This window comes from Muntiacus reevesi, chromosome 13, assembly GCF_963930625.1.
Source record: "Muntiacus reevesi chromosome 13, mMunRee1.1, whole genome shotgun sequence".
NCBI classification, from domain to species: Eukaryota; Metazoa; Chordata; class Mammalia; order Artiodactyla; family Cervidae; genus Muntiacus; species Muntiacus reevesi.
In genome coordinates, this window is record NC_089261.1 from 28,985,026 (window position 1) to 29,009,745 (window position 24,720).

Here is a 24,720-nt window from a genome sequence, read left to right on the forward strand (position 1 = left end):
ATCTTCCCAGACCGGGGATAGAACCCGTCTCCTACATTACCAGGCAGATTCTTAACCAATGGACCACTAGGGAAGTCACAGTATCTGGATTTTAGATCAAGAGGGATTTCTGTCCCAAAGTCTCCTAAGATGACAAGAAAGCACAAACATATGCTTTTAAAAATTCAAAATACCACCAGAAAATAAAAACCTGACCAAAACAGCACATCACACACTTTGAGAGTGATGAAAGGGAAAAACCTACAATCAAGAATACTCTGTCTACCAAGGATCTTGTTCAGATTTTACAGAAATCAAAAACTTTACAGACTAAAGAAGCCTAAAAGAATTCAGCACCACCAAACCAGCTTTACAACAAATGACAAAGGAATGTCTCAAGGTGAAAAAGACAATTAAGAAATGAGAAAGTCCACCAGTAAAGGCAAAAACACACAGTAAAGCTGGTAATCCACACACAAAGCTGGTAAGAAGGTTAAAAGACACAGCTAGTAAAATCATTTATCAATAAGCAGTTACAGGATCATAAAATAGGTGTAAAATATGATAACAGTAGGGAGGAGAACACAAATGCAGGTTTTAAAAAATGCATTTGAAATTATAAGATGAGCAACTTAAAGTAATCACTTACATATACACATTGCTATACAAAGATCTCATGGTAACCACAAATCAAAAAATCTGTAATAGATATACACACCAAAAAAGAAAAAGGGATACAAGTCTAACACTAAAGAAAGTCATCAAATCACAAGAGAAGAGAACAAAAGACAGGAAAAAGAAGACTTACAGAAACAAATCCAGAACTTCTCTGTTACAAGACAAAAGAGGACACTATATAATGATTAAGGGATCAATCCAAGAAGAAGCTATAATAATTGTAAATACATATGCACCTAACATAGCACCTCGATGTATAATGCAAACGTTAACAGACATAAAGGGAGAAATTGACAGTAACACAGTAATGTGCTGTGCTGCTGTGCTCAGTCACTTCAGTCATATTCCACTCTTTGCAACCCTATGGACTGTAGCCCACCATGCTCCTCTGTTCCCTGGATTCTTTAGACAAGAACACTGGAGTGGGTTGCCATTTCATTCTCCAGAGGATCTTCCTGACCCAGGGTTTGAACTTGCATCTCCTGTGTCTCCTGCATTGCAGGGGGATTCTTTACCACTGAGCCACTGGTTTTATATATTACACACACACACACACACACACACACACACAACCACAATAAATTAGGGGACTTTAACACCCCACTTACATCAATGGGCAGATCATGTAGACCAAAGAATCAGTAAGGAAACACTGGCCTTAAAGAACATATTAGACTAAATTGGTTAATATAAACATAGAGAACAATCCACTCAAAACCACCAGAATACACAATCTTTTCAAGAGCATGTGGGACATTCTCCAGATCACTGCAAAACAAGCTTGCATAATTTTAAGAAAACTGAAATCATATCAAGCATCTTTTGCAACCACAACATGGTTGAGGTTAGAAATCAACTGCAAGAAAAAAAAAAACAAACTGCAAAAAACACAAGCACATGGAGGCTGTAATATGCCAGTAATTCAATGGACCACTGAACAAATCAAGGAGGAAAAAAAAGAAACCTAGAGACAAATGAAAATAAAAACATGATGACCCAAAACCTATGGGATGCAGCAAAAGAAGTTCTAAGAGAGTTTATAGTGATACAAGCTTACTTCAGAAAACAAGAAAAATCTCAAATAAACAAGCCAACCTTACATGTGAAGCAACTAAAGAAAGAAAAACAAAATCCAAAGTTAGTATAAAGAAATCATACAGATCAGAACAGAAATACCTGAAATAGAGATAAGAAAAAAAAAAAAAAAAAAAAAAAGGAAAAGATCAACGAAACTAAAAATTGGTTTTTTGAAAAGACAAAACTGACAAACCTTCAGCCAGACCCATCAGGAAAAAAAGGAAGAGGGTGCAAATCAATAAACTCAGAAATGAAGTTACAACCAACACTACAGAAATAGAAAGGCTCATAAGAGGCCACAAGTAACCATATGCCAATAAAATGGTCAACTTGGAAGAAATGCAAGAAAAAGACATACAAAAAGGCAAAATGGTTGTCTACAAAGGCCTTACAAATAACTGAGAAAAGAAGAGAAGCTAAAGGCAAAGGAGAAAAGGAAAGATATACCCATCTGAATGCAGAGTTCCAAAGAATAGCAAGGAGAGATAAGAAAGCCTACCTAAATGATCAGTGCAAAGAAATAGAAGAAAACAAAGGAATGGGAAAGACTAGAGATCTTTTCAAGAAAATTAGAGATACCAAGGGAAAATTTCATGCAAAGATGGGCTCAATAAAGGACAGAAATGGTATGGACCTAATAGAAGCAGAAGATACTAAGAAGTGGCAAAAATATACAGAAGAACCATACAAAAAACATCTTCCTGACCCAGATAACCATGATGGTGTAATCACTCACATAGAGCCAGACATCCTGGACTGCGAAGTCAAGTGGGCCTCAGGAAGCATCAGTACGAACAAAGCTAGTGGAGGTGATGGAATTCTAGTGGAGCTATTTCAAATTCTAAAAGACGATGCCGTGAAAGTGCTGCACTCAATATGCCAGCAAGTTTGGAAAACTCAGCAGTGGCCACAGGACAGGAAAAGGTCAGCTTTCATTCCAATCCCAAAAAAAGGCAATGCCAAAGAATGCTCAAACTACTGCACAATTGCACTCATCTCATACGCTGGCAAAGTAATGCTCAAAATTCTCCAAGACGGGCTTCAACAGTACGTGAACTGTGAACTTCCAGATGTTCAAGCTGGATTTAGAAAAGGCAGAGGAACCAGAGATCAAACTGCCAACATCCACTGGATCATCAAAAAAGCAAGAGAGTTCCAGAAAAAAATCTACTTTTGTTTTATTGACTACGCCAAAGTCTTTGACTGTGTAGATCACAACAAATTGTGGAAAATTCTTCAAGAGAAGGGAATACCAGATCACCTTATCTGCCTCCTGAGAAATCTGTATGCAGGTCAAGAAGCAACAGTTAGAACCAGACACGGAACAATAGACTGGTTCCAAATCCGGAAAGGAATACGTCAAGGATGTATACTGTCACCCTGCTTATTTAACTTATATGCAGAGCACATCATGTGAAATGCTGGGCTGAATGAAGCACAAGCTGGAATCAAGATTGTTGGGAGAAATATCAATAACCTCAGATACGCAGATTATATCACCCTTATGGCAGAAAGTAAAGAGGAACTAAAGAACCTCTTGATGAAAGTGAACAAGGAGAGTGAAAAGGTTGGCTTAAAACTCAACATTCAGAAAACTAAGATCATGGCATCTGGTCCCATCACTTCATAGGAAATAGATGGGGAAACAATGGAAACAATGACAGACTTTATTTTGGGGGGCTCCAAAATCACTGCAGATGGTGACTGCAGCCATGAAATTAAAAGATGCTTGCTCTTTGAAAAGCATCTTTTCAAGATAAGCTATGACTAACCTAGACAGCATATTAAAAAGCAGAGACATTACTTTGCCAACAAAGGTCCATTTAGTCAAAGCTATGGCTTTTCCTGTAGTCATCTATGGATGTGAGAGTTGAACTATAAAGAAAGCTGAGTGCTGAAGATTGATGCTTTTTTACTGTGGTGTTGGAGAAGACTCTTGAGAGTCCCTTGGACTATAAGAGATCCAACCAGTCCATCCTAAAGGAAATCAGTCCTGAATATTCATTGGAAGGACTGATGTTGAAGCTGAAGTTCTAATACTTTGGCCACCTGATGCAAAGGACTGACACTGGAAAAGAGCTTGATGCTGGAAAGATTGAAGGCAGGAGGAAAAGGGGACAACAGAGGATGTGATGGTTAGATGGCATTACCAACTTGGTGGACTTGAGTTTGAGCAAGTGGCAGGAATTGGTAATGGACAGGGAAACCTGGCATGTTGTAGTCCATGAGGTTGCAAAGAGTCGGACACGACCAAGCGACTGAACTGAACTGGAAGAAATGGACAAATTCTTAGAAAAGTATAATCTCTTAAGACTGAACCAGAAAGAAATAGAAAATATGAACAGATCAATTACCAGTAACGAAATTGAATTAGTAATTTAAAAACTATCAACAAGAAAAGTCCAGGACTAGATGACTTCACAGATGAATTCTACCAAACATTTAAAGAGTTAATACCTATCCAAACTGAAACTACCTGAAACTATTCCAAAACTTGCAGAGGAACACTTCCAATCTCATTCTATCAGGCCATCATCACCCTGAAACCTAAACCAGTCAAAGGTATCACACACAAATAAAGAGAATTACAGGCTGACATCACTGATAAACATAGATGCAAAAATCCTCAACAAAAGACTAGCAATGTGAATCCAACAATATAGCAAAAGGATGGATCACACACCCTGATCAAAATGAGTTTATCCCAGGGAGAGAAGGATTTTTCAGTATCTGCAAATCAATCAACATGATATACCACATTAACAAACAATAGAATTAAAACCATATAATCATCTGAATAGATGCAAAAAAGGCTTTTGACAAAATTTAACACCCATTTATGATAAAAACTCCACAAAGTAAGCATAGGAGGAACATACCTCAACATAATAAAGGCCATATATGACAAACCCACAGCTACCATCATATTCCATGGTGAAAAGCTGAAAGTATTCCTTCTAAGATCAGGAACAAGACAAAGATGCCCACTCTTGCCACTTTTATTCAACAGTTTTGGAAGTCCTAGCCATGGCAATCAGAGAAGAAAAAGAAATAAAAGGAGTCCAAATCTGAAAAGAAGAAGTAAAACTGTCAGTTTGCTGAAGATATGATACTATACATTGTTGTCTAGTTGCTCAGTCATATCTGACTCTTTTGCAATCCCATGGACTACAGCCTGCTAGGCTCCTCTTTCTGGGATTTCTGTCTGGACAATCTTGCATGGGATTTCCCAGGCAAGAATACTGGAGTGGGTTGCCATTTCCTTCTCCAGGGTATCTTCCCAACCCAGGGATTGAACACTTATCAACTACCAAGTCTCCTGTAGTGCAGGCAGATTCTTCATTGCTGAGCCACTGGGAAAGTCCCTGAAACAATACACACAAAGTCCTAAAGATGCCACCAGAAAACTACTAGAACTCATCAATAAATTTGGTAAAGTTTCAGGATACAAAAGAAATACACCAAAATTCATTGCATTTCTATACACTAATAGTGAAATATCAGAAAGAGAAATTAAGAAAACAACCCCATTTACTACTGCATCAAAAAGAATAAAATACCTAGAAATAAACTTATCTAAGGAGGCAAAAGGCCTGTGCTCTGAAAACTACAAGATGCTGATGAAAGAAATTAAAGGTGATACAAACAGATGGAAAGATACACTATTCGCGAAGATACAATACTTCGCATTTGAAGAATCAATACTGTTAAAATGACCATAATACCCAAGACAATCTACAGATTCAATGCAACACCTATGAAATTAGGGCATTTTTCACAAAACTATTAATAGAACAAATAGTATTAAAATATGTATAGAAACATAAAAGACCCCAAATAAGCAGGAAAGAATCTTTAATAGAGCTGGATGAATCACACCCCCTGACCAGACTATACTACAAGGTACAGTAATCAAAACATTGTGGTGCTGGCACAAAAGCAGACATATACATCAATGGAACTAGATTAGAAAGCCCAGAAACATATCCACACACTAGGGTCAATTAATCTACAACACAGTAGGGAAAAACATACAACAAAGAAAAGATAATCTTGTCACTACGCAGTGCTAAGAAAACTGGGCAGTTACACGTAAATGAATGAAAGTAGAACCTTCTCTAACACCACATACAAAAATACACTCAAAATGGATTAAAGACCTAAATATGAGACTGGATGCTATAAAACTCCTTGAGGAAAACACAGGGAGAACACTTGTTGATATAAATCTCAAAAACAGTTTTTTGGATCTGTCTCCTAGAGTAATGGAAATAAAGCAAAAATAAACAAATTGGACTTAATTAAACATAAAAGTTTTTGCACAGCAAAGGAAACCAGAAACAACATTTAAAGACAACCTACAGGATGGAAGAAAATATTTGCAAGTGATGTGACTGACAAGGTCTTAATTTCCAAAATATACAACAGCTCATAAAGCTCAATATCAAAAAACCCACAACAATCCAATCAAAAAATGGGGCAGAAGACATTAATAGACATTTTTCCAAAGAAGACATATAGATGGTCCAAAGTACATGAAAAGATATGTACCATCACTAATTACTAAAAAAGTACAAATCAAAACTACAATAAGCTACCACCTCACAGCAGACAGAATGGCCATCATCAAAAAGTCTACAAATAATAAATGCTGGAGAGGGCATGGAGCAAACGGAACCCTCCTACACTGTTGGTTGGAATGTAAATTTGTGTAGCCACTATGGAAAACAGTATGGAGGCTCCTTGAGAAACTAAAAACAGAGTTACCACAGACTTGGCAATCCGACTCCTGGGCATATATCCAGAAAAGATGAAAACTCTTATTTGCAAAGATACAGGCACCTCTTAAGTTCACAGCAGCACTGTTACAATAGCTAAGACAAGGATGTGACCTCAATATCCATGGAAAAATGAATGGATAAAGATGTGGTACATATATACACAGTCACAAAAAAAGAATGAAATCATGCCATTTGCAGCAACATGGATGGACCTAGAGATTATCATGCTGAGAAGTAAGTCAGACAGAGAACGACAAATATGATATCACTTATATGTGGAATCTAAAAAAGTAATACAAATGAACTTATTTATAAAACAGAAACAAAGTCACAAATATAGAAATCAAACTTATGGTTACCAAAAGGGAAAGGAGGGAAATGTGAAGGGATAAATTAGAAGTTTGGGATTAACACATACACACTAATATATATAAAAACCCCATTGATAACCAACAAGGACCTGCATAGGGAACTATATTCAATATCTATAATAACATACAATGAAAAATAATCTGAAAAAGAATATATATATGCATATATATATATAAATGCTATAACCTGAAAGTAACACAACACTGTAAATCACCTATACTTTGATTAATAAAATACTTATAAGAGACTGTTCATATTAGTATTACTTATAAAAACTATATTTATATAACAAATATACCAAAAAGTATAAATATTCCAAGTGTCCTTTAAGTGGTGAATGGATATATAAAAAGTGATATATCCAATACAATGGAATACTAATCAACAATAAGAATGTATTTCTGACATATACTAAAACATAGATGGACCTCAAAAATACTATGCTAATTGAAAGAAGCTAGAAACAAAAGATTACACATTTATAAAAATCCATTTATATATTTCCAAAAGGAAAACCTATATAGACAGCAAGCAAATTAGTGATTGCTTCAGGCTGGGGATGGGAGGAGGAACTGACTGTAGATGTCACAAAGATTCTCTTGGGATGACAGAACCCTTCTAAAATTGGATTGTGATGATGGTTATATAACATAAAGTTACTAAAAAAATTACTGAATTATACACTTGTCAGTGATGTCAGTGGATCCTACTGATATCAGAGTTCAATAAAGGTGTTAAAAAGATTAACAATATTAATCAATTTATGCCAACATATATGATAACTTAGATGAAATAGATATACTTCTTGAAAAACAATGTACTTAAAAGTGACAGAAGAAAGAAGGTCTGAATTAGTCCTTTAACTATTACAGGAATTAACACTCACAATTTAAAACCTTCCTTCAAAAAAAACCTCAAGTTTTAGATGGCTTCAGAGGAGAATTCTTCCCAACATTCAAGGAATAAATAAGATATCATGCAAACTTCTCAACTCATTTTATAAGGCCAGCAGACCTCTAATCCCAAATCAAACAAGAACACAGCAAAAGAACAATACAAGCTCTTAGAGAATCAAAATTCCTAACAAAGTGCTAGCAAATTGAATCTAGCCATGCAGAAAAGGGGCTTCCCTGGTGGCTCAGACAGTAAAAAATCTGCCTGCAATGTAAGAGACCAGGGTTTGATCCTTGGGTTGGGAAGACCTCCTGGAGAAGGGAAGGGCTATCCACTCCAGTATTCTTGCCTGGAGAATCCCATGGACAGAGGAGCCTGGAGGGTTACTGTCCATGGGGTTGCAAAGAGTTGGACACGACTGAGCGACTAACACACACACATGCATAAAAAGTATAATGTGGCCTGACCAAATGAAGTTTCTTTCAGTTATGTAAGATATTGATTCTGAAATCACTATTATATTAACAGAATAAAGGAGAAAAATCATTATCATTTCAAAATGCAGAAAAGGCATATTGTGAAAATCTGTTCATTGTAAAATACTATCAACAAACTAGAAATAGGAGGAAATTTAATCTGATAATCATAATCTATAAAATATGTAAAGCTAGCATCATACTTAATGGTATAACACTGAGTGCTTGGTCTCTGAGGACTAGAACAGCACTGTCCAACAGAATTTCTTGTGACGACTGAAATGCTCATATCTATACCATCCAATATAGTCACTGGCAGCCATCAGTGTCTACTGAATACATCAAAGGTGACTAGAAACTGACTTTTCTATTTTACTTAATTTTAATTAAACAGTATGTGAAGCTAATGGCTATAGGGTTTTGTGCCAGTTTTTTTGGGATGGCAGGTCTCTGTGCTATTAGCGGTGGGTCCCTCCTGAATTTATGGAACAAGGTAACTCACAGTGGGCTACCGGAGTCTCCAGGTGGGCAATGGCCATGCTAGAAGGACCAACCATTGGATTGGAGAGTTGGGGCTTTCAGAGAGATGCTATCAGTCTAACCTCCACGGAGCAGACAGGGCTGGAGGCTGAGTTCCATCAAATGGCCAGGGGTTTAATCAATTATACCTACACAGTGAATACCCAATAAAAACTCTGGATATTTCTGCCTCAGGTTAGCTTTCTGGCTAGTAAGCAGACATAGGCCAGGAGGATGATGTATCCTGATTCCACGGGGAGAGGGCACAGCAGCGCTGTTTGGGACCCTGCCAGACATCACTCTGTCTCTTCATTTGGCTGGTCCTAATTCGTGTCCTTTGTAATAAAACTAGATTTAGGTATAGCACTTTCCTAAGTTTTGTGAACTGTTCCATCGAACCTGAGGGGGTCATAGGAACACCCCAAATCTGCAGCCAGTTGGACAGAAGTGTTGTGTGTGGCCTGAGGACTCTCAAACTTACAGCTATCGACTAACGTGAAGGCACTCTTGTTGGGGATGGTGCTCTCACCCTGTAGAGTCTGTGCTAACTCCAGGGGGCTGGTGTCAGAGGTAAGCACCTGTGATGTGCTATGTAGTTGACAGTGCAGGCCTGGGTGTTCCTAATGCCACCTCTAGTCCACAAAGTACTGTAGGAGGTCAGAACAATACAATGAGAGGAACAAGTATAAATATTGAAAACAACATGTAAAACTGTCATAGATGGCATGATTGCATAAAGAAAATCCAAAGACCCTACAACAATTAGAATTAGTTAACTGTGGACATTCTTCTTTGACATCACATCAAAACTAATCAACTGATCTCACAAAAATGAGCTGCAATGTAGAATCTTCATTCATATAAATGAACTTCTCACACGGTCACATTAAAATCTATTGTTTTATCTTGCTTCTTAAATGGATCATTTACTCATTAATGATTTTACAAATCATGCATTGGCCATGTGGAAAACTGGTTCCCTGAGTTTAAATCTCACACAAAAAAATGGCTTTACCAGTTAATTTTGTAAACATTTAATGCTGAAATAATTCCAATTTTACTAAACTCTTATATACTGTGGAAGCAACTTTTGATAAATTTTTTGACACTCGCATGATCTTGATAACTCAATAGGGATACTGAAAGAAGGGAAAAGCAAAGGCCAAGATACACATGAATACTGATGTGAAAATCTTAAACAACATCACCAAGCTACTGTACTGAACAAAATATAAAGAAGAAAATATATTAAGAATAAGCTGGAGTTTATCGCAAAAATTCAAGGTTGATTTAATACTTTAAAAGAATCATTGATATTTACTGTATTAATAGATTAAGAAAAAACATATTATCACCTCAGTAGATACAGATAAAACATATCTGTAAGTGGAAGAATGTACATCACAAGAACTACAGACAACAGAAAAATCTAAGAGCTTTTAAAAAGCACATTTATGTTTTTCAAAAAGAAGGACTAGATTTCATAAGGGAGAATATAAAAGTATGAAAAAGAACAAACAGATGAAACAACACACCAAAAATTGAAAAATAATCAGGATTTATTTGTTATAGAATGTCTTAGCAAACTAGGAAGTCAGTTGAATTTCTTTTTAGTAAAAAAAAGTATTGCTGATATTTTTATAAACATGGAAATCTAACCAAATCTAAAGAAAAATTATTAGTTAGTAAATGGGCTTATGAAGTTCCTGAATACCAAGCCAATATGCAAAAATCGAGTATATGTCCATGTTTTGGCCATACTTTTAAAAATATAACGAAATTTTACAATAACTAAATTTTAGACTACTAATTATAGATCTAGGGCAGAAGATGTACAAACTGAGCTTTGATGTATTTTGTGGTACTAGAGAGCAGTGTTCTAGTTAGTAAATAAAGAAAAATGTTACAAGGAGGGTGTTATCATTTTGCAGCTCTAATGAAATGATCCATATAAGTAGTGATCATTTAAAGCCATAGCAAGACAAAGAGAGACCTGTGGGCATCGTGTACAACAACTTCTGAAGCATTCTTGCCAAGAAGTCACACTTGAACCTGATCAAACCTCAGGGTGGAACTTTCTGTGATGATGGAAACATTCTTTACCTGTGCTACCCAGTTTGTGGCTGTCCAATCTGTGGCTACTAAGCACTTGAGAGGGAACAACCGTGACAAAGGGATTTAACTGAATTAACTTAAGTTCAGTTGTATGTGGCCGGTGGCTTCAGTACTGGACAACACATCTCGAATCTACCAATTTACAGGAAACACAGGTGACAACACACCAGTAACACCACGGGGATTCATTACCCACCACATCCCTTATTCAGAGCCTTCAGATAGTGAGAAACTACAGATCAATGGCCTGGCCTCTTCAACAAATGGTTTGGATAGAAAAAAATACACAGTACCAAGATTAAGAGACAGATCAGCTGCACCGTATGAACTTTACTTAAGAGTCTGATGCAAACAAATGACAGTTTATGAATTTATGAGACTAATAGAAACTTGATAATGGCTGGATTTGATGATATTAAGAAGCTGCCTTCAGGGACTTCCCTGATGGTCCAGTGGTTAAGAATCTGCCTTGCAATGCAGGGGACACAGGTTTGAGTCCTGGTTTGGGAATTAAGACCCTAAATGCTGTGGAGTAACTAAGCCCATATATTGCAACTACTGAGTCCATGTGCTACAACCAGAGACCTCTGTTGTAATGAAAGATCCTGGAAGATGCAGGAAGACCCTGCATGCCACAACTAAAACCTGACACAGCCAAATAAATAAACTTTTTTTTTAAAGCTTTGAAAAAAATAAACTGAGGAAATGGAATATATATTTCTTAAAAAAGAAGCTGCCTTCATTGAAGAGAAGGTTGCAAATGCAATAAATCTCAGAAACAAGTGAAAGAAGCAAAACACAAATAAGCATGCACAACAGCAGACAAACTAACTGCAGTGTTTGCGTATAAACACTTAGGAGTAAAACTAAACAGACAAGCAAGGAAATGGTTACAGAAGCTACAGTCCTGGTTTCCTCTGTCAGGGAGAAGCTGTGATTGGGAGGGGATGTTCAATTTCTTGAAATGAAATGGTGGTTTCATGGGTATTCATTTGATAACACATTAAGCTGCATTTTATGAACTTTTCTCCATGTGAATTCTGCTTCACAACTAAAGAGGTAAATAAATAAATAATTATGGTGATTAAGTTCGGCTTTGGCATACTACCCTTGGGTCACATTCTGTGGAAAACCATGAAAAATGGCTACAACAGTTTTGCATTTATTACAATGTTTCTCCTGAGGACATTATCACTATATCATTTACTTAAAGGCTTCCCAAGGAATGACCAGTAAATACTTACTTTCCATGAAGAACTTTTTCCTTTGGATAATACAATTCATATAAATATATTTATTACACTTGTCGAAAATTTGAGAACCAAGTTTATAACTCATTCAATAATTATGTAGGACAGTAAGGCTTATAAAAATTGAAACTTTTAAGAACTTCTCAAGGCCCTATAGTTATTGCATCACTGCTTTGATTTTGTCCCAGTTTGGATCTTCCATTCTGAGGGTATCTTCCCCTGACTTCTTAACAATGTAATCTTTCCTTTTTCACTCAAGTCTTACATACCTCTTATAATCTCCTGGAAAAATAATGAGGAATAAACACAAACTCACCTGTAACATGGTCATTTCTGCAGCCTGTGTGAGATGATCAGCAAGTCTGAGACTTGTTCAGTTCTGTGGCTTCTGCTTTTATCCCGAAGCTCGGGAGTGAAGTGTTCAACACCAGGAATGAATTTCTCTGCTGGGAATGCCTTTCTTGTCTCACAGGAGCAGGCTTATTTGTGGGGAACCAGGATCTGTGAACCTGGGGGCCAATGCACTTCAATTGGTATATTCATAGTGCACCTAAAATCCCCTCCTTTCTTGCTAGGAAATAGGAGCTCATAATCATTTAAGGCCAGAGTGTGTTTTCTTTATACCTGACACAGGACTACCAGGGACAGAAATAGAATGTGATGTGAAAGAACGGCAGAAGTCTACGTCTCTGTACACAGATAAAGATTACTCAGCAGAAGCAATCCTGAGATCCGGTTAGCGTCCACTGAGGACACTGAGGAACAGGCGATGGGAAGGCCAAGGCAGCTCTGTGTGTGACAGACTTTGGGAAAGCTTATGTGATTTGTATTAAAACAGATCTAAGTTTTAATAAACTTTTTCCTTTTCCTGGCTTTGTGACTTTGGGTAAGAACAAATAGGGAACTAAGGTTTAAAATCTACAGCCTTCCTAATTTATGCCTGCCAATCATATCCATTTCTACATGAAGTATGTTAAATTCTCCCAGTATTACAGATTGGCCAGTTTTCCCTTGTACTTCTGTTGATGTTTGGATTATATGCTTAAAGTTATGTTGTTTGATGCATAGACATTATATATTTCTGGAGAATTACTCTTTAGTCACTATGTAATGCCACGGGGATTCTGAGGAACAAATGAGATATTAAAAGGAAAGTGACTAGTTCCTGGTAATAACAATAGCTCTCACATCTGAGTGCTTTCAATATATAAGACAAAATACTAAGCACTTTATAACAACCCTCACAGACGACCCAAAAGGCATTTGACAAAAAAGCATTTCACATCTCCATTTTATAGAACGAAAAATGGAACTAGAGTGTGCCAATGACTGCACAACTATTAAGTACCAGAAATGAATGCTATTTCTCTTTTGTGCTGCGTTCAGGGTTGCTGTCGTTTAGTTGCTTAGTCGTGTCTGACTCTTTCAAACTCCATGGACTATAGCCCACTAGGCTCCTCTGTCCATTGGATTTCCCAGGTGAGAGTACTAGAGTAGGTTGCCATTTCATTCTCCAGGGATCTTCCTGACCCAGGGGCCAAACCTGCATCTCCTCAATTGGCAGGTGGATTCTTTTATGACTGAGCCACCTGGGAAGCCCTATATTCAAGATATTTACTTCCAAAATCATACAGTTATTTGTTTGTATTCATGTACACATATGTTCACACACTCACCATACATCCTGGAATTAGCTCTTATTTCCACGCACACATTCCGTCACCTTAGTTCCACAGAGACACAGCTTGCTCATCCCTATGACACCCTAAAGCAGCACTTCAGACACCAAACTCTTCCCTTTCATGTCTTCCTGTGATTCAGCCCTTGGTATCAACTCAGAAATACATATTGAGGTTCTTTCCAGTTACACAAGAAATGAGTCCTTTATATACCCTAAATTGTGAAAATATATTCATTTTAGAACTGGAACTGGCACACATAAGAACTAAACAAAGAGACATAATTATTATTACAAAAGTAAAATATGATGACAAAACTTAGAAATGTACATAAACTAAATAAGAAAAAATTCATACTTGTGACCAAACATAACCACTCTTAAGAGGTAGTATAAACAGTCTGGATATTTATAACAAAAATATAAGGTCATATTTAAAAACTGTTTTTGCTTTCTTCCCACTATGTAAACCATCTTTCCATATCAAAAGATATAGTACTGTAATATCAACAGCCTTCTTATTTAAACAAATAAAAAGGTAGGATAAAAAAATCTATGCATATCAGAAAACAATACATAAAACATAGAAATATACTTGACAAGAAATGTGTACGGCTCATAGGCTAAAGCAAACTAAAACCACCAATGGGGACCATAAAAATAGACTTCCTCACACACAAATTGGTCTTTCTAGGACAGAAAGACTTCATAATTCAGCCCTGAATTATTTATATTTTTAGTCAATTCCAGTCACAATTTCAAAAAAATTTTTTTTAACAAGCAATTCTAAAGTTCATCTGGAAGAAAAAAAGGTACAGGAACAGCTTTGGACACTTTGGGAAACACAAGATAATGAGTGTATATAGTTCCATGTAATATTAACATATATTGTACAACTATATCTAAAAAAAGTATTTCATACTGTCTCCAGAAATGATTTACAGCTAAATAAAGCATAATGACCCAAATATGTAAATCTCTCATGCAATAAATGTGGCACTTCACATCCAAAGTAAAACCTGATCACTTAATGAATAGGAGAAGTGATTAACACTTGGAAGAAAATAAAGCCAGATATCTATCTCATATATTACAACAAACTACAGTTGACCCTTGAACAATTTGAGGGTTAGGGACACTAGTCCAACTCACCACCCATGCATTTGAAAATCCTCACATAATTAATTTTATAGTCAACCCTCTATATCCAAGGCTCATATCTGCAGATTTAACCAACCTCTGATCATACAGTACTGTGGTATTTATTGAAAAAAATCTGCATATAAGTGGACCCATGCAGTTCAGACCCCTATTATTCAAGGGTCAACTGTACTTTCAGATGGATCAGAACTTAAAATAATGAAAACCATGATAGTGCCTAAAGAAAACACAAATGAGTATTTGTGTAATTCTGGGGAAAATGTCTCTACACATGCTACAAAGGCAAAAGTCAAAAAATTTTACTTAAAGTCAATAAATTTAATGATTAAAAAATGTAATAACCTCTGTGTGGTTCAAGAAAAGTCAATCATAATACAAATATACACACATACCCCAGACAAGGAAGATACACCTCTAGTAAATAAATATGTCATTTCCTTTGTGTTATGCTTTCACTTTATTTCATGAAATAAAAATTAAGCAGACAGCCAAATTCACAATGTGATCTTTAAATTTCCTTTGTCAGAAACTACTTGGCAAAGTTTAGTTGGGTTTCAGTGAAAATTTATCAAGAGTAGAGAGAAATGTTGAAATGAGGCATAAGAATCTGAGGTGGAAAAAGTGTGATAAGCCATCAGTGTGGTAGTTTTTAAAAACTTCTGATATTAATTGCTCAGCACAATAGATCCAACCTTATTTTCATTTAATTTAAACAAATGCTTTTGCCGGTTGGCTCTTGAGAGAGCTTTCCCTGAGTGCTCTTCCACTAGACTTCCATGTGTTCCTTCAGCAGATGGAAGCCCACCCCTCCGGTATACAGTTTGACCCCTTTTAACTTCATGGGTTTGACTTTACCTCAGCAGCTTCCTGCAGAGCACCGCAGTTCTCCCCATGACATGCTCATGTTCACCTGCAGGAGGAAGGGGCACCGTCATCATCATCCCATAGTTCCCACTCAGCATCAAGTCCTGTGGAATTACAAGGGAAAAAGAACAACGAAAAGTGACATTTACTCACACCTAAGATGTGCCAGGCTTCCCTGGTGGCTCAGTGGTGAAGAACTTGCATGCCAATGCAGGAGACACAGGTGGGATCCCTGGGTTGGGAAGATCCCCTAGAGAAGGAAATGGCAACCCACTCCAGTAATCTAGCCTAGGAAATCTTGAGGACAGAGAAGCCTTGCTGACCTGCAGTCTATATGGTCCCAAAACAGTTGGATACAATGTAGCAACTAAACAAAAACTATGTGCCAGATGTTGTATACACCATGCTGTCTTTTTTGATGCATTCAGCATTCATTAAGGAAGTCAGTCAGCCAGTTCAGTTGCTCAGTCGTGTCCGACTCTTTGTGACCCCATGAATCGCAGCACGCCAGGCCTCCCTGTCCATCACCAACTCCTGAAGTCTACTCAAATTCTAATACTGCACAAAAATTCATGTGCCCCAAATAGATGATATATGTACAAATGGTGGATTGGGGCCACTGGTTCCATGCAGTCTACCCCAGGGCCTGTGACCAAGACCCACAACAGCAGTAGAAAGAGGGATGGGCAAATGTCTTGGGAGTCCCTGTTTATATTTCCAGTACACGCATGATAGAGTCCCCTGTCCAGAGATGATGGCAACAGGGCAGACTAAGGAGAAAAAGAAGAGAAAGAAAAGATCTCAGGGGCAAGTTGAAAGAACTCCCACAGAAAGGTCAAACTCCCCACTTGGGACAAAATATTTCAACTTAACATATCTGTGATAGATTGTAAGGGCTTTAAGCAGGATATGCAGCATATTCCCAATTTTTTTTTTTTTTCTTAAAGGGAACAAATAAGGTTATTAACAATATACACACATTTATTGACTAAAGGATGTACAAAACGTTAGCAGTGACTATTTCCTGTTGATGGGATCATGAATGATTTTCATTTGAATCTGTTTATCAGTACACTCTAAATTGACGACAGTGAACATATTTTAAAATCCTTAACCCAAGAAAACAGGCAAGCAAAGCAGTTTCAGTCCAGCACCATGTGGTTGAAACAGTAAGGAATCAATAAGTAATCAATAAAATAATGTGTTTTAATGATTGCAAAAAGCTTCCACGCTAGAGAAGAAAAGGTAATTTCTTGCCACTCCCTCGTTTTCAGATGAAAAGCCTGAGACCCAGAAATTGTGAGTTGATTGTTTCAAGTGGCAGTTGTGGGTCAGTCAGAGACAAGGCTTGAGGCCAACGCTGTCTTCACCGCATTAGCAACTGTCAAAGTTGTTTGGGTTTTTTGTTAGTAGAGACGCCCCGTTAAAAATCCTACTGATAAAAGCAGAGGCAAGCTGGGTGGAGCCTGGACGGAGGCGAACAATCGGGTCGCCCCGCGTACACTCCCAGGGCGCCCCCACGACTGGCCGTGTGTCCCGAAGGTCGCGGGCGGCCGGGCACGCGCGTGGGAGACACCACCTGTACGAGCCGGTCTGGACGGAAACGTCAAGGCGCTCTGAGCACTGGCCGCGGCGGAGGAAGGGCCTCCCCCCACCGCTGGAGCCCACCGGTGCCCACCGCAACCCAGCCGCTGAGTCCCAGGCCGAAGGGCGGACGCCACCTGCAGCCCTGGCACGACCCCCAGCCCGGCCCCCGCGAACCCTCTCATTCCCCGCCGCCCGCCCCACAGGGATCCAGCCCCGGAACCTGCAAAAAACGCCTCGGACCACGGACGCGCCGAACGGGGACCGGGACCCAAGTGACCGCCCCGCCCCCGGGCTTTGCGCGACCCGGGCGGATCCGCGAGATCCCGACGGCCTGGAGCCTAGCCGGGGAACAGCGCGCGCACAAGCAAGCGGACACTCGCACAGTGGCCTCTCGCGTAGTGGCGAAGGACAAAGAGAGGGACCAAGCCGGCTGCAGAGGGTTGCGCGTGCGCACGGGAAAAGCCCTGCCGAACTACACTTCCCAGGAGGCCCTGGGACACGCAGCGTCAGGGGTCGTTGGAACGCGGGTCGGTCTTGGAGAAAAGAGAAAAATAATTTTAACGCATTTATGGAAAACGGGTCATAAAGCACAAAAAAAGCGCAGTTAATCTATAACTCAAGTGCAATGGGGTGGGTTATAATTAAGTCACTATATATATATATTTTTAAAGAGAGTGACAGGTAGGATGAAAAAAGAAAATGCAGAGCCACAGACACTTAAGAGATTGAGTGAGAATTCACTCTGTATTAATAAATTCTAAATTCTTTATGGTTCTCAAGGAGTAGATGTGTCAGATTTGATCCGAGAAACGAGAAAACGTGGACGTGAATAAAAATGAAGACAATATCAGGGAATCTGTGCCAAAAAGTATCCATCATTGGGTTTCCAGTGATCAGAGAACTCTTGTATTTAAATTGTTTCAGAGGAATTAGAAGAAGGAAAAGTTTCTATTTACTTAATAGCATAAAGGTACCAAAATGGACAAATTATGACTTAAAAGGAAGCACAGACAGAACTTGATTATTGCTGCCCATGCAAAAATACGGAGAAGTTATCAATAGATAATTTTTTGTAGGATATTTTGTTAATATTTTGTAGAAATAGAAATATTTTCGTAGACTAGAAACCAAGTGGATTCTATTCTAGAAATATAAGGGTGATCAGGGTATATATTAACATAAGTAAATAAATTAAACAGAAAAACTGATATTACCTCGATGAGATGAAAAACTGTTTAACTGAAAAAATACATTCTAGGTTTTAAAATGTAAATTAGAAAAAGTTGTTTCTTAATTTACCCTGATTGAAAATATATCCATTTCAACTATTAAACCACTATGCTGTTTAAAGGTATCAGTAGGAGTTAGGAACAAGGGATCCATACTCAGGATTCAGATTTTTTTAAACCAGACTAATACTGGTAATTTCCCAGTGCTCCAGTGATTAGAACTCCTTGCTTCCACTGCAGGGAGCTGGGGTTTGATCCCTGGTAGGGGAACTAACCAAGATCCCACAAGCCTGAGTGGCATGGCCAAAACAAAGCACCCACCTCCTGGAAGAATAAAGACTAAACTAATACTTAAAATGCAGAACACAAGCGAGTCCAAGTTCATGCTGGCGGCTGTATGACAAGGCAATAAATCTAGAGGTGAGTTGCTGGGGCAATGAATAGAGACTTCATTTGGAAGGTCAGCAGACAGAGAAGATGGTGGACTAGTGTCCCAAAGAACTATCTTGTTGTTGTTGTTTAGTGGCTAAATAATATGTGACTCTGTGACCCCCGTGGACTGTAAAGCACACCAGGCTTCCCTATCCTTCACTATCTCCTGGAGTTTGCTCAAACTCCTGTCCGTTGAGTCGGTGATACTATCTAACCATCTCATCCTGTGCCGCCCTCTTCTCCTTTTGCCTTCAGTCTTTCCCAGCATCAGGGTTTTTTTTTTTTTCTTTTTTTTTCCAGTGAGTCAGCTCTTCTTATCAGGTAACCAAATTATTGAAGCTTCAGATTCAGCATCAGTCCTTCCAATGAATATTCAGGGTTGATTTCCTTTAGGATTGACTGGTTTGATCTCCTTGGAGTTCAAGGGACTCTCAAGAGTCTTCCCCAGCAGCACAATTCAAAAGCATCAATTCTTTGGTGCTTGACCAGAGTCATGGTCCAACTCTCACATCTGTACATGACTACTGGGAAAACCCTAGCTTTGACTAACAGAACTTTGGCAGCAAAGTGATGTCTTTGCTTTTTAATATGCTGTCTAGAAAAAAAAATATGCTGTCTAGGTTTGTTATAGCATTCCTTCGAAGGAGCAAGTATCTTTTAATTTCATGGCTGAAGTCACCATCCACAGTGAATTTGGAGTCCAAGAAAATAAAGTCTGCTACTGGTTCTACTTTCCCCCTTTCTATTTGCCATGAAGTGATGGGACCAGATTCCATGATCTTAGTTTTTTGAATATTGAGTTTTATAAGAACCATCTTACCTGAGTTAGAATTCAGGCTTCTTTTATAATGAAAGGAGAAGCAGAGTGGTTGGTTTTTGCAAACTTCTTAGTGTTGGAATCCTTTGTTCTCAGAGCTGTTCATGTAGGTCTGGTCAAATGTTCATTTAAACCTCCAATAAGAGAAATGTTATTCTTCTGCAACTTTTTATCTCTGTATGAATAGAAAACTGTTATACCTTTAAAGGTCAGAGACTTGAGAATGGGTTATCCTGTAAATTTTAGACTACAGGCAACACTGTTCTAGCAAAAGCAATAGAATACAAAGATTAAAGTAAAACAAACAGATCAAATATGGAGTCAGATTTGTTCTTCCCTATTTTACCAGGATGTGTGTCAACAATCACTGCTGAAGCATACATATTTTTATACCACTTGGGGCTTTTATTCCATAAATTGTCAATTATATTTGCCATTTTTCAATTGTGTTATCTGATCATGGAGCTGAATGTATATTGTTTACTAATCCTCAATATGCAATATATGTTTTAATCTTTTCTGTCAATATATGCTGTACTTTGTTTATAAAATCACTGACCCCATAGGCTTTATTTTTGACATAAAATGTATCTAGTGTTTCCTTTAGTTTCATTTGTGGTTTACTTATGTGTTTTGTTAAGAAATCTTTCTCCATTCTGATATCATAAAGGATTTCCATGTATTATCTTTTAATAGTTTCAGTGTTTTGCTTTCACATTTAAATTGTATTCTGTCTGGAGTTGTATGTGTGCACATAGTATGAGATACTGTTCCAATTTCATTTTGTTTCCACATGGGAAGCCAATTTCCTCATCTCAAAAGTTTGTTCAGTTACTAGAGCTGCCATAACAAAGTATCACAGATGGGTGGGATAAACATCATAAATTTATTTTGTCACAGTTCTGGAGACAGGATATCATGATTTTGTAGGTTTGGTTTCTTCTAAGGTCGCTGCTTGGCTTGCAGCTGCCTGTCTTCTTCCCGTGTCCTCACATAGTCCTCCATCTGTGCATATCCTGTCTTAGTCTCCTTGTTTTCTCCAGTTTTATTGAGATATAATTGACATATAGCACAGCATATATTTGGGCTTTCCTGGTGGCTCACAGGGTACATAATCTGCCTGCAATGCAGGAGATGAGGGTTTGATCCCATCCCTGGGTCAGAAAGGTCTCCTGGCGAAGGAAATGGTAACCCACTCTGGTATTCTTGTCTGGAGAATTCCATGGACAGAGGAACCTGGTGGGCTAAAGTCCATAGGATCACAAAGAGTCAGACACAACTGAGCAACTAACACTTTCACTTTTTCACAATACATAGTTAAGGTGTATAGCATGATTTGACTTAAATACATCATAGAATGATTATGACAATAAGTTTAGTGAACACCCATCACCTCACATAGATACAAATTTAATGAAGTAAAAATAATTTTTCATTGTGATGAGAATTCTTAGATTTACTCCCTTAAAAACTTTTATATATAACATACAGCAGTGTTGATTATATTTATCATGTTGTACATTGCATCCTTAGTACTTGTTTGTCTTATAATTGCAAGTTACATCCTGTTACACAACATAATGATTCTGTTACCAACTTGGGCCCTTGGACTCTTTAATGGTTAGAAATTGGTAAGTGGCCAGATAAGGAATTCAGACAAGGCTTTACTGGGACTCACACTGCAGAACAAGAAAGAAATGCCCTTGCTTGCTTTCTTAATTAGGGTAAGCTGGTCCTTTAAATGGGGTGAAGGTAGGGGTAGATCAGTGGGTTGGGCCAAAGGGGTGGCTTAAGGTGGTCCACCCACCCACTTTGTTCAGGGATCATGCACAGTATCCTTCTTTTGCTCACTGCACCTCAGAACTAGCAGTTATTTTTGGCCTTTATATATCTTATTATTCATAATTTTTCCCAATTGCACATGTGTACAGTTATTTTTAGTCCTTTATAGTTTCTTTGTTTTCCATTGTTCAGGGAGATGTTTGTCCATTTGCAAATGCTCCCAGGTGCCAGCCTATCTCAATTCAATATTTTTATACATTTCAAAATGATCACCATGTTAAGTATAGTTGCCGTCTGTTGTTACAACAGGGGTGCCCACCCACCGGACCACAAACCAGTGTCAGCCTGTGGTCTGTTAGGAACTGGGCTACACAACAGGTAGTGAGCTTCAGCAAACAAGCAAAACTTCATCTGTATTTACAGCTGTTCCCCATTGTTCGAATTACTGCTTGAGGTCCATCTCCTATCAAATCAATGGCAGCATTAGACTCTCGTAGGAGCTCAAACCCTACTATGAACTGCACTTGCAACAGATGATCTGAGGTGAAGCTGAGGCAGTGATGTTAGTGCTGGGAAGCAACTGCAAATATAGATTATCATTAGCACAATAAATGTTGTACACTTGAATCATCCCAAAACCATTCTCCACCCCTGCATCTTGGTCTGAGGAAAAATTGTTCTTCCATGAAACCAGTCCCTGGTGCCAGAAATTTTGGCTACCACTGCCATACAGGATATTACATAATTATTGATAATATACTACACACTGTTTATTTCATAGCCATGACTGATTTATCTTGTAACTTGAAGTTTGTACCTCTTAATTACCCTCACCTATTTCTATCCTCCCACTCCCCCGTGCTGTTTTTTCTGTTTATTTTGGCAATACTATGCAGCATGTGGGATCTTACCTGTGCCCTTTGCATTGGGAGCAACAGAGTCTTAATCACTGGACAGCAAGGGAAGTACCCCCTACCATGCTGTTCTGAAGAGAAAACTATTCGAACAAATAAATGAATTCAGTATAATTGTAGTACAAGATTGTAGATATCCTTTATTATCTTAAAAGGAAGTTACTTTCCATTTTGAATTTGTTAAGGACTTGATCCTGAAGAATGGCTAGAATATATTGAATGTTTTTCTTTAGTTATATAGATAAATAAATATGTATTTTTATATTAACCTATTTCTGCATTAAGATTAATAGGATGAATACATTAATAAACTTCAATATTAAATTATCTTGAACATATTATTTACTTATAAAGTTGAACAATATGTAACTGTCTTTTAGTGTGTTGGTCCAGTTGTTGTTCAGTCGCTAAGTTATGTCCAACTCTTTGTGACCCCATGGATTGAAGCATACCAGGCTCCTCTGTCCTCCAGTATCTCCTGGAATTTGCTCAAATTCATGTCCATTGAGTCGGTGATGCCATTCAACCATGTCATCCTCTGCCACCCTCTTCTCTTTTTTACTTCAATCTTTCCCAACATTAGAGTTTTTTTCCCCAGTGAGTTGGCTCTTCACATCAGGTGGCCAAAGTATTGAAGCTTCAGACTCAGTATCAGTCCTTCCAATGAGTATTCAGGACTAATTTCCCTTAGGATTGACTGGTTTGATCTCATTGAAGTCCAAGGGACTCTCAGGAGTCTTCTCCAGTTCCACAATTCGAAAGCATCAATTCTTCGGTGCTCAGCCTTCTTTATGGTCCAACTCTCACATTCGTACATGACACCTGGGAAAACCATAGCTTTAACTAATGAACCTTTGTCATCAAGGTGATATCTTTGCTTTTTAACATGCTGTCTAGGTTTGTCATAGTTTTCCTCCATCTTTTAATTTCATGGCTCCTGTCACCGTCCACAGTGATTTTGCAGCCCAAGAAAATAAAATGTCACTGCTTCCACTTTTTCTCCATCTATTTGCTATGAAGTGATGGGACCGGATGCCATGATCTTAGTTTTTTGGATGTTGAGTTTCAAGTCACCTTTTTTACTTTCCTTTTTCACCCTCATCAACAGGCTCTTTAGTTTCTCTTCACTTTCTGACATTAGAGTGGTATCATCTGCACGTCTGAGGTTGTCTATATTTCTTCCAGCAATCTTGATTCCAGCTTGTGATTCATCCAGCCCAGCATTTTGCATGATGTACTCTGCATGTATGTGTGCTCAGTCACTCAGTTGTGTACAACTCTTTGTGATCTCATGAACTGTAGCCTACCAGACTCCTCTGTCCATGGGATTTTCCAGGCAAGAATACTGAATTGTGTTGCCATTTCCTTCTCCGGTGAGTACTCTGCCTCTAAGTTAAATAATCATGGTGACAATATACAGCCTTGTCATCCTCCTTTCCCAAATTGGCATCAGTTTTTCCATGTCTGATTCTAACTGGTCCAGTTACTCTTCTACATAATAGATCATGTCACAATTTAGTGGCTTATTATATCTCACAGTTTCCTGGGTCAGAAATTCAAGATAACCTCAGCCAGGCAATTTTGTCTTGGGGTCTCTCGTGTGGTTGCCATCAGTTGATAGCTGGAGCTAGAACAGCAGGTGCTGTAACACCTGGGGTGGTGTAGGCATCTTTCACTCTTCCAGTAGTCTCAGGCCTCTTTAGTTCATCTCTTTGTGTGAGGTGTCTGCACCTCTTAACAGCACAGCAGCCTCAGGGCAGTTGGGCTGCTTACCTGGCAACTGAAATTCTTCACCAGGAAGAGCTTCTGTGAACAAGGTGGAAACTGCATCTCCTTTTATAACCTGGGCTTGTAAGTCTCACATCTTCTTTTCTGCTGTAATCTGCTGTCTGTGAACAAATCATTAGCCCATCTGGATTCAAGAGGCAGGGGGCACAGACCTCTCCTCCCCATGGGAAAAGTGACAAAATCACATTGTGACACTAGAAGAGGGTGCTGTGTAAGAGGTGCTCTTGTAGTCATCTTAGGAACACACAACTTACCACAGTCCTCTGGCTTTGACAGTTGATACCTACAGGCTATAACTATCTACTGCCCCAAGACCCCAAATGTCTT

At 38.4% G+C, this 24,720-nt stretch overlaps 1 protein-coding gene across 5 annotated transcripts in view; it reads right to left on the reverse strand.

Moving 5' to 3' along the window:
• Positions 1-24,720, reverse strand: part of LOC136145592 (zinc finger protein 26) — a 65,703-nt gene that overhangs the window by 10,031 nt on the left and 30,952 nt on the right. The window contains exons 1-5 of one of the 5 annotated variants that reach the window (XM_065904041.1): positions 17,652-17,840; positions 15,836-15,948; positions 13,818-14,034; positions 12,458-12,650; positions 4,614-4,802 (exon numbers count right to left, since the gene is read on the reverse strand). The exons of 1 other annotated variant lie outside the window; for it this stretch is intronic. In XM_065904041.1, coding sequence (XP_065760113.1) covers positions 4,614-4,667 — 54 coding nt within the window. In that variant the 5' untranslated portion in view covers positions 4,668-4,802; positions 12,458-12,650; positions 13,818-14,034; positions 15,836-15,948; positions 17,652-17,840. Of the gene's footprint in view, positions 1-4,613; positions 4,803-12,457; positions 12,651-13,817; positions 14,035-15,835; positions 17,628-17,651; positions 17,841-24,720 lie in introns of those variants that run through there. 3 more of the 5 variants (XM_065904042.1, XM_065904043.1, XM_065904044.1) reach the window with 3 other exon arrangements.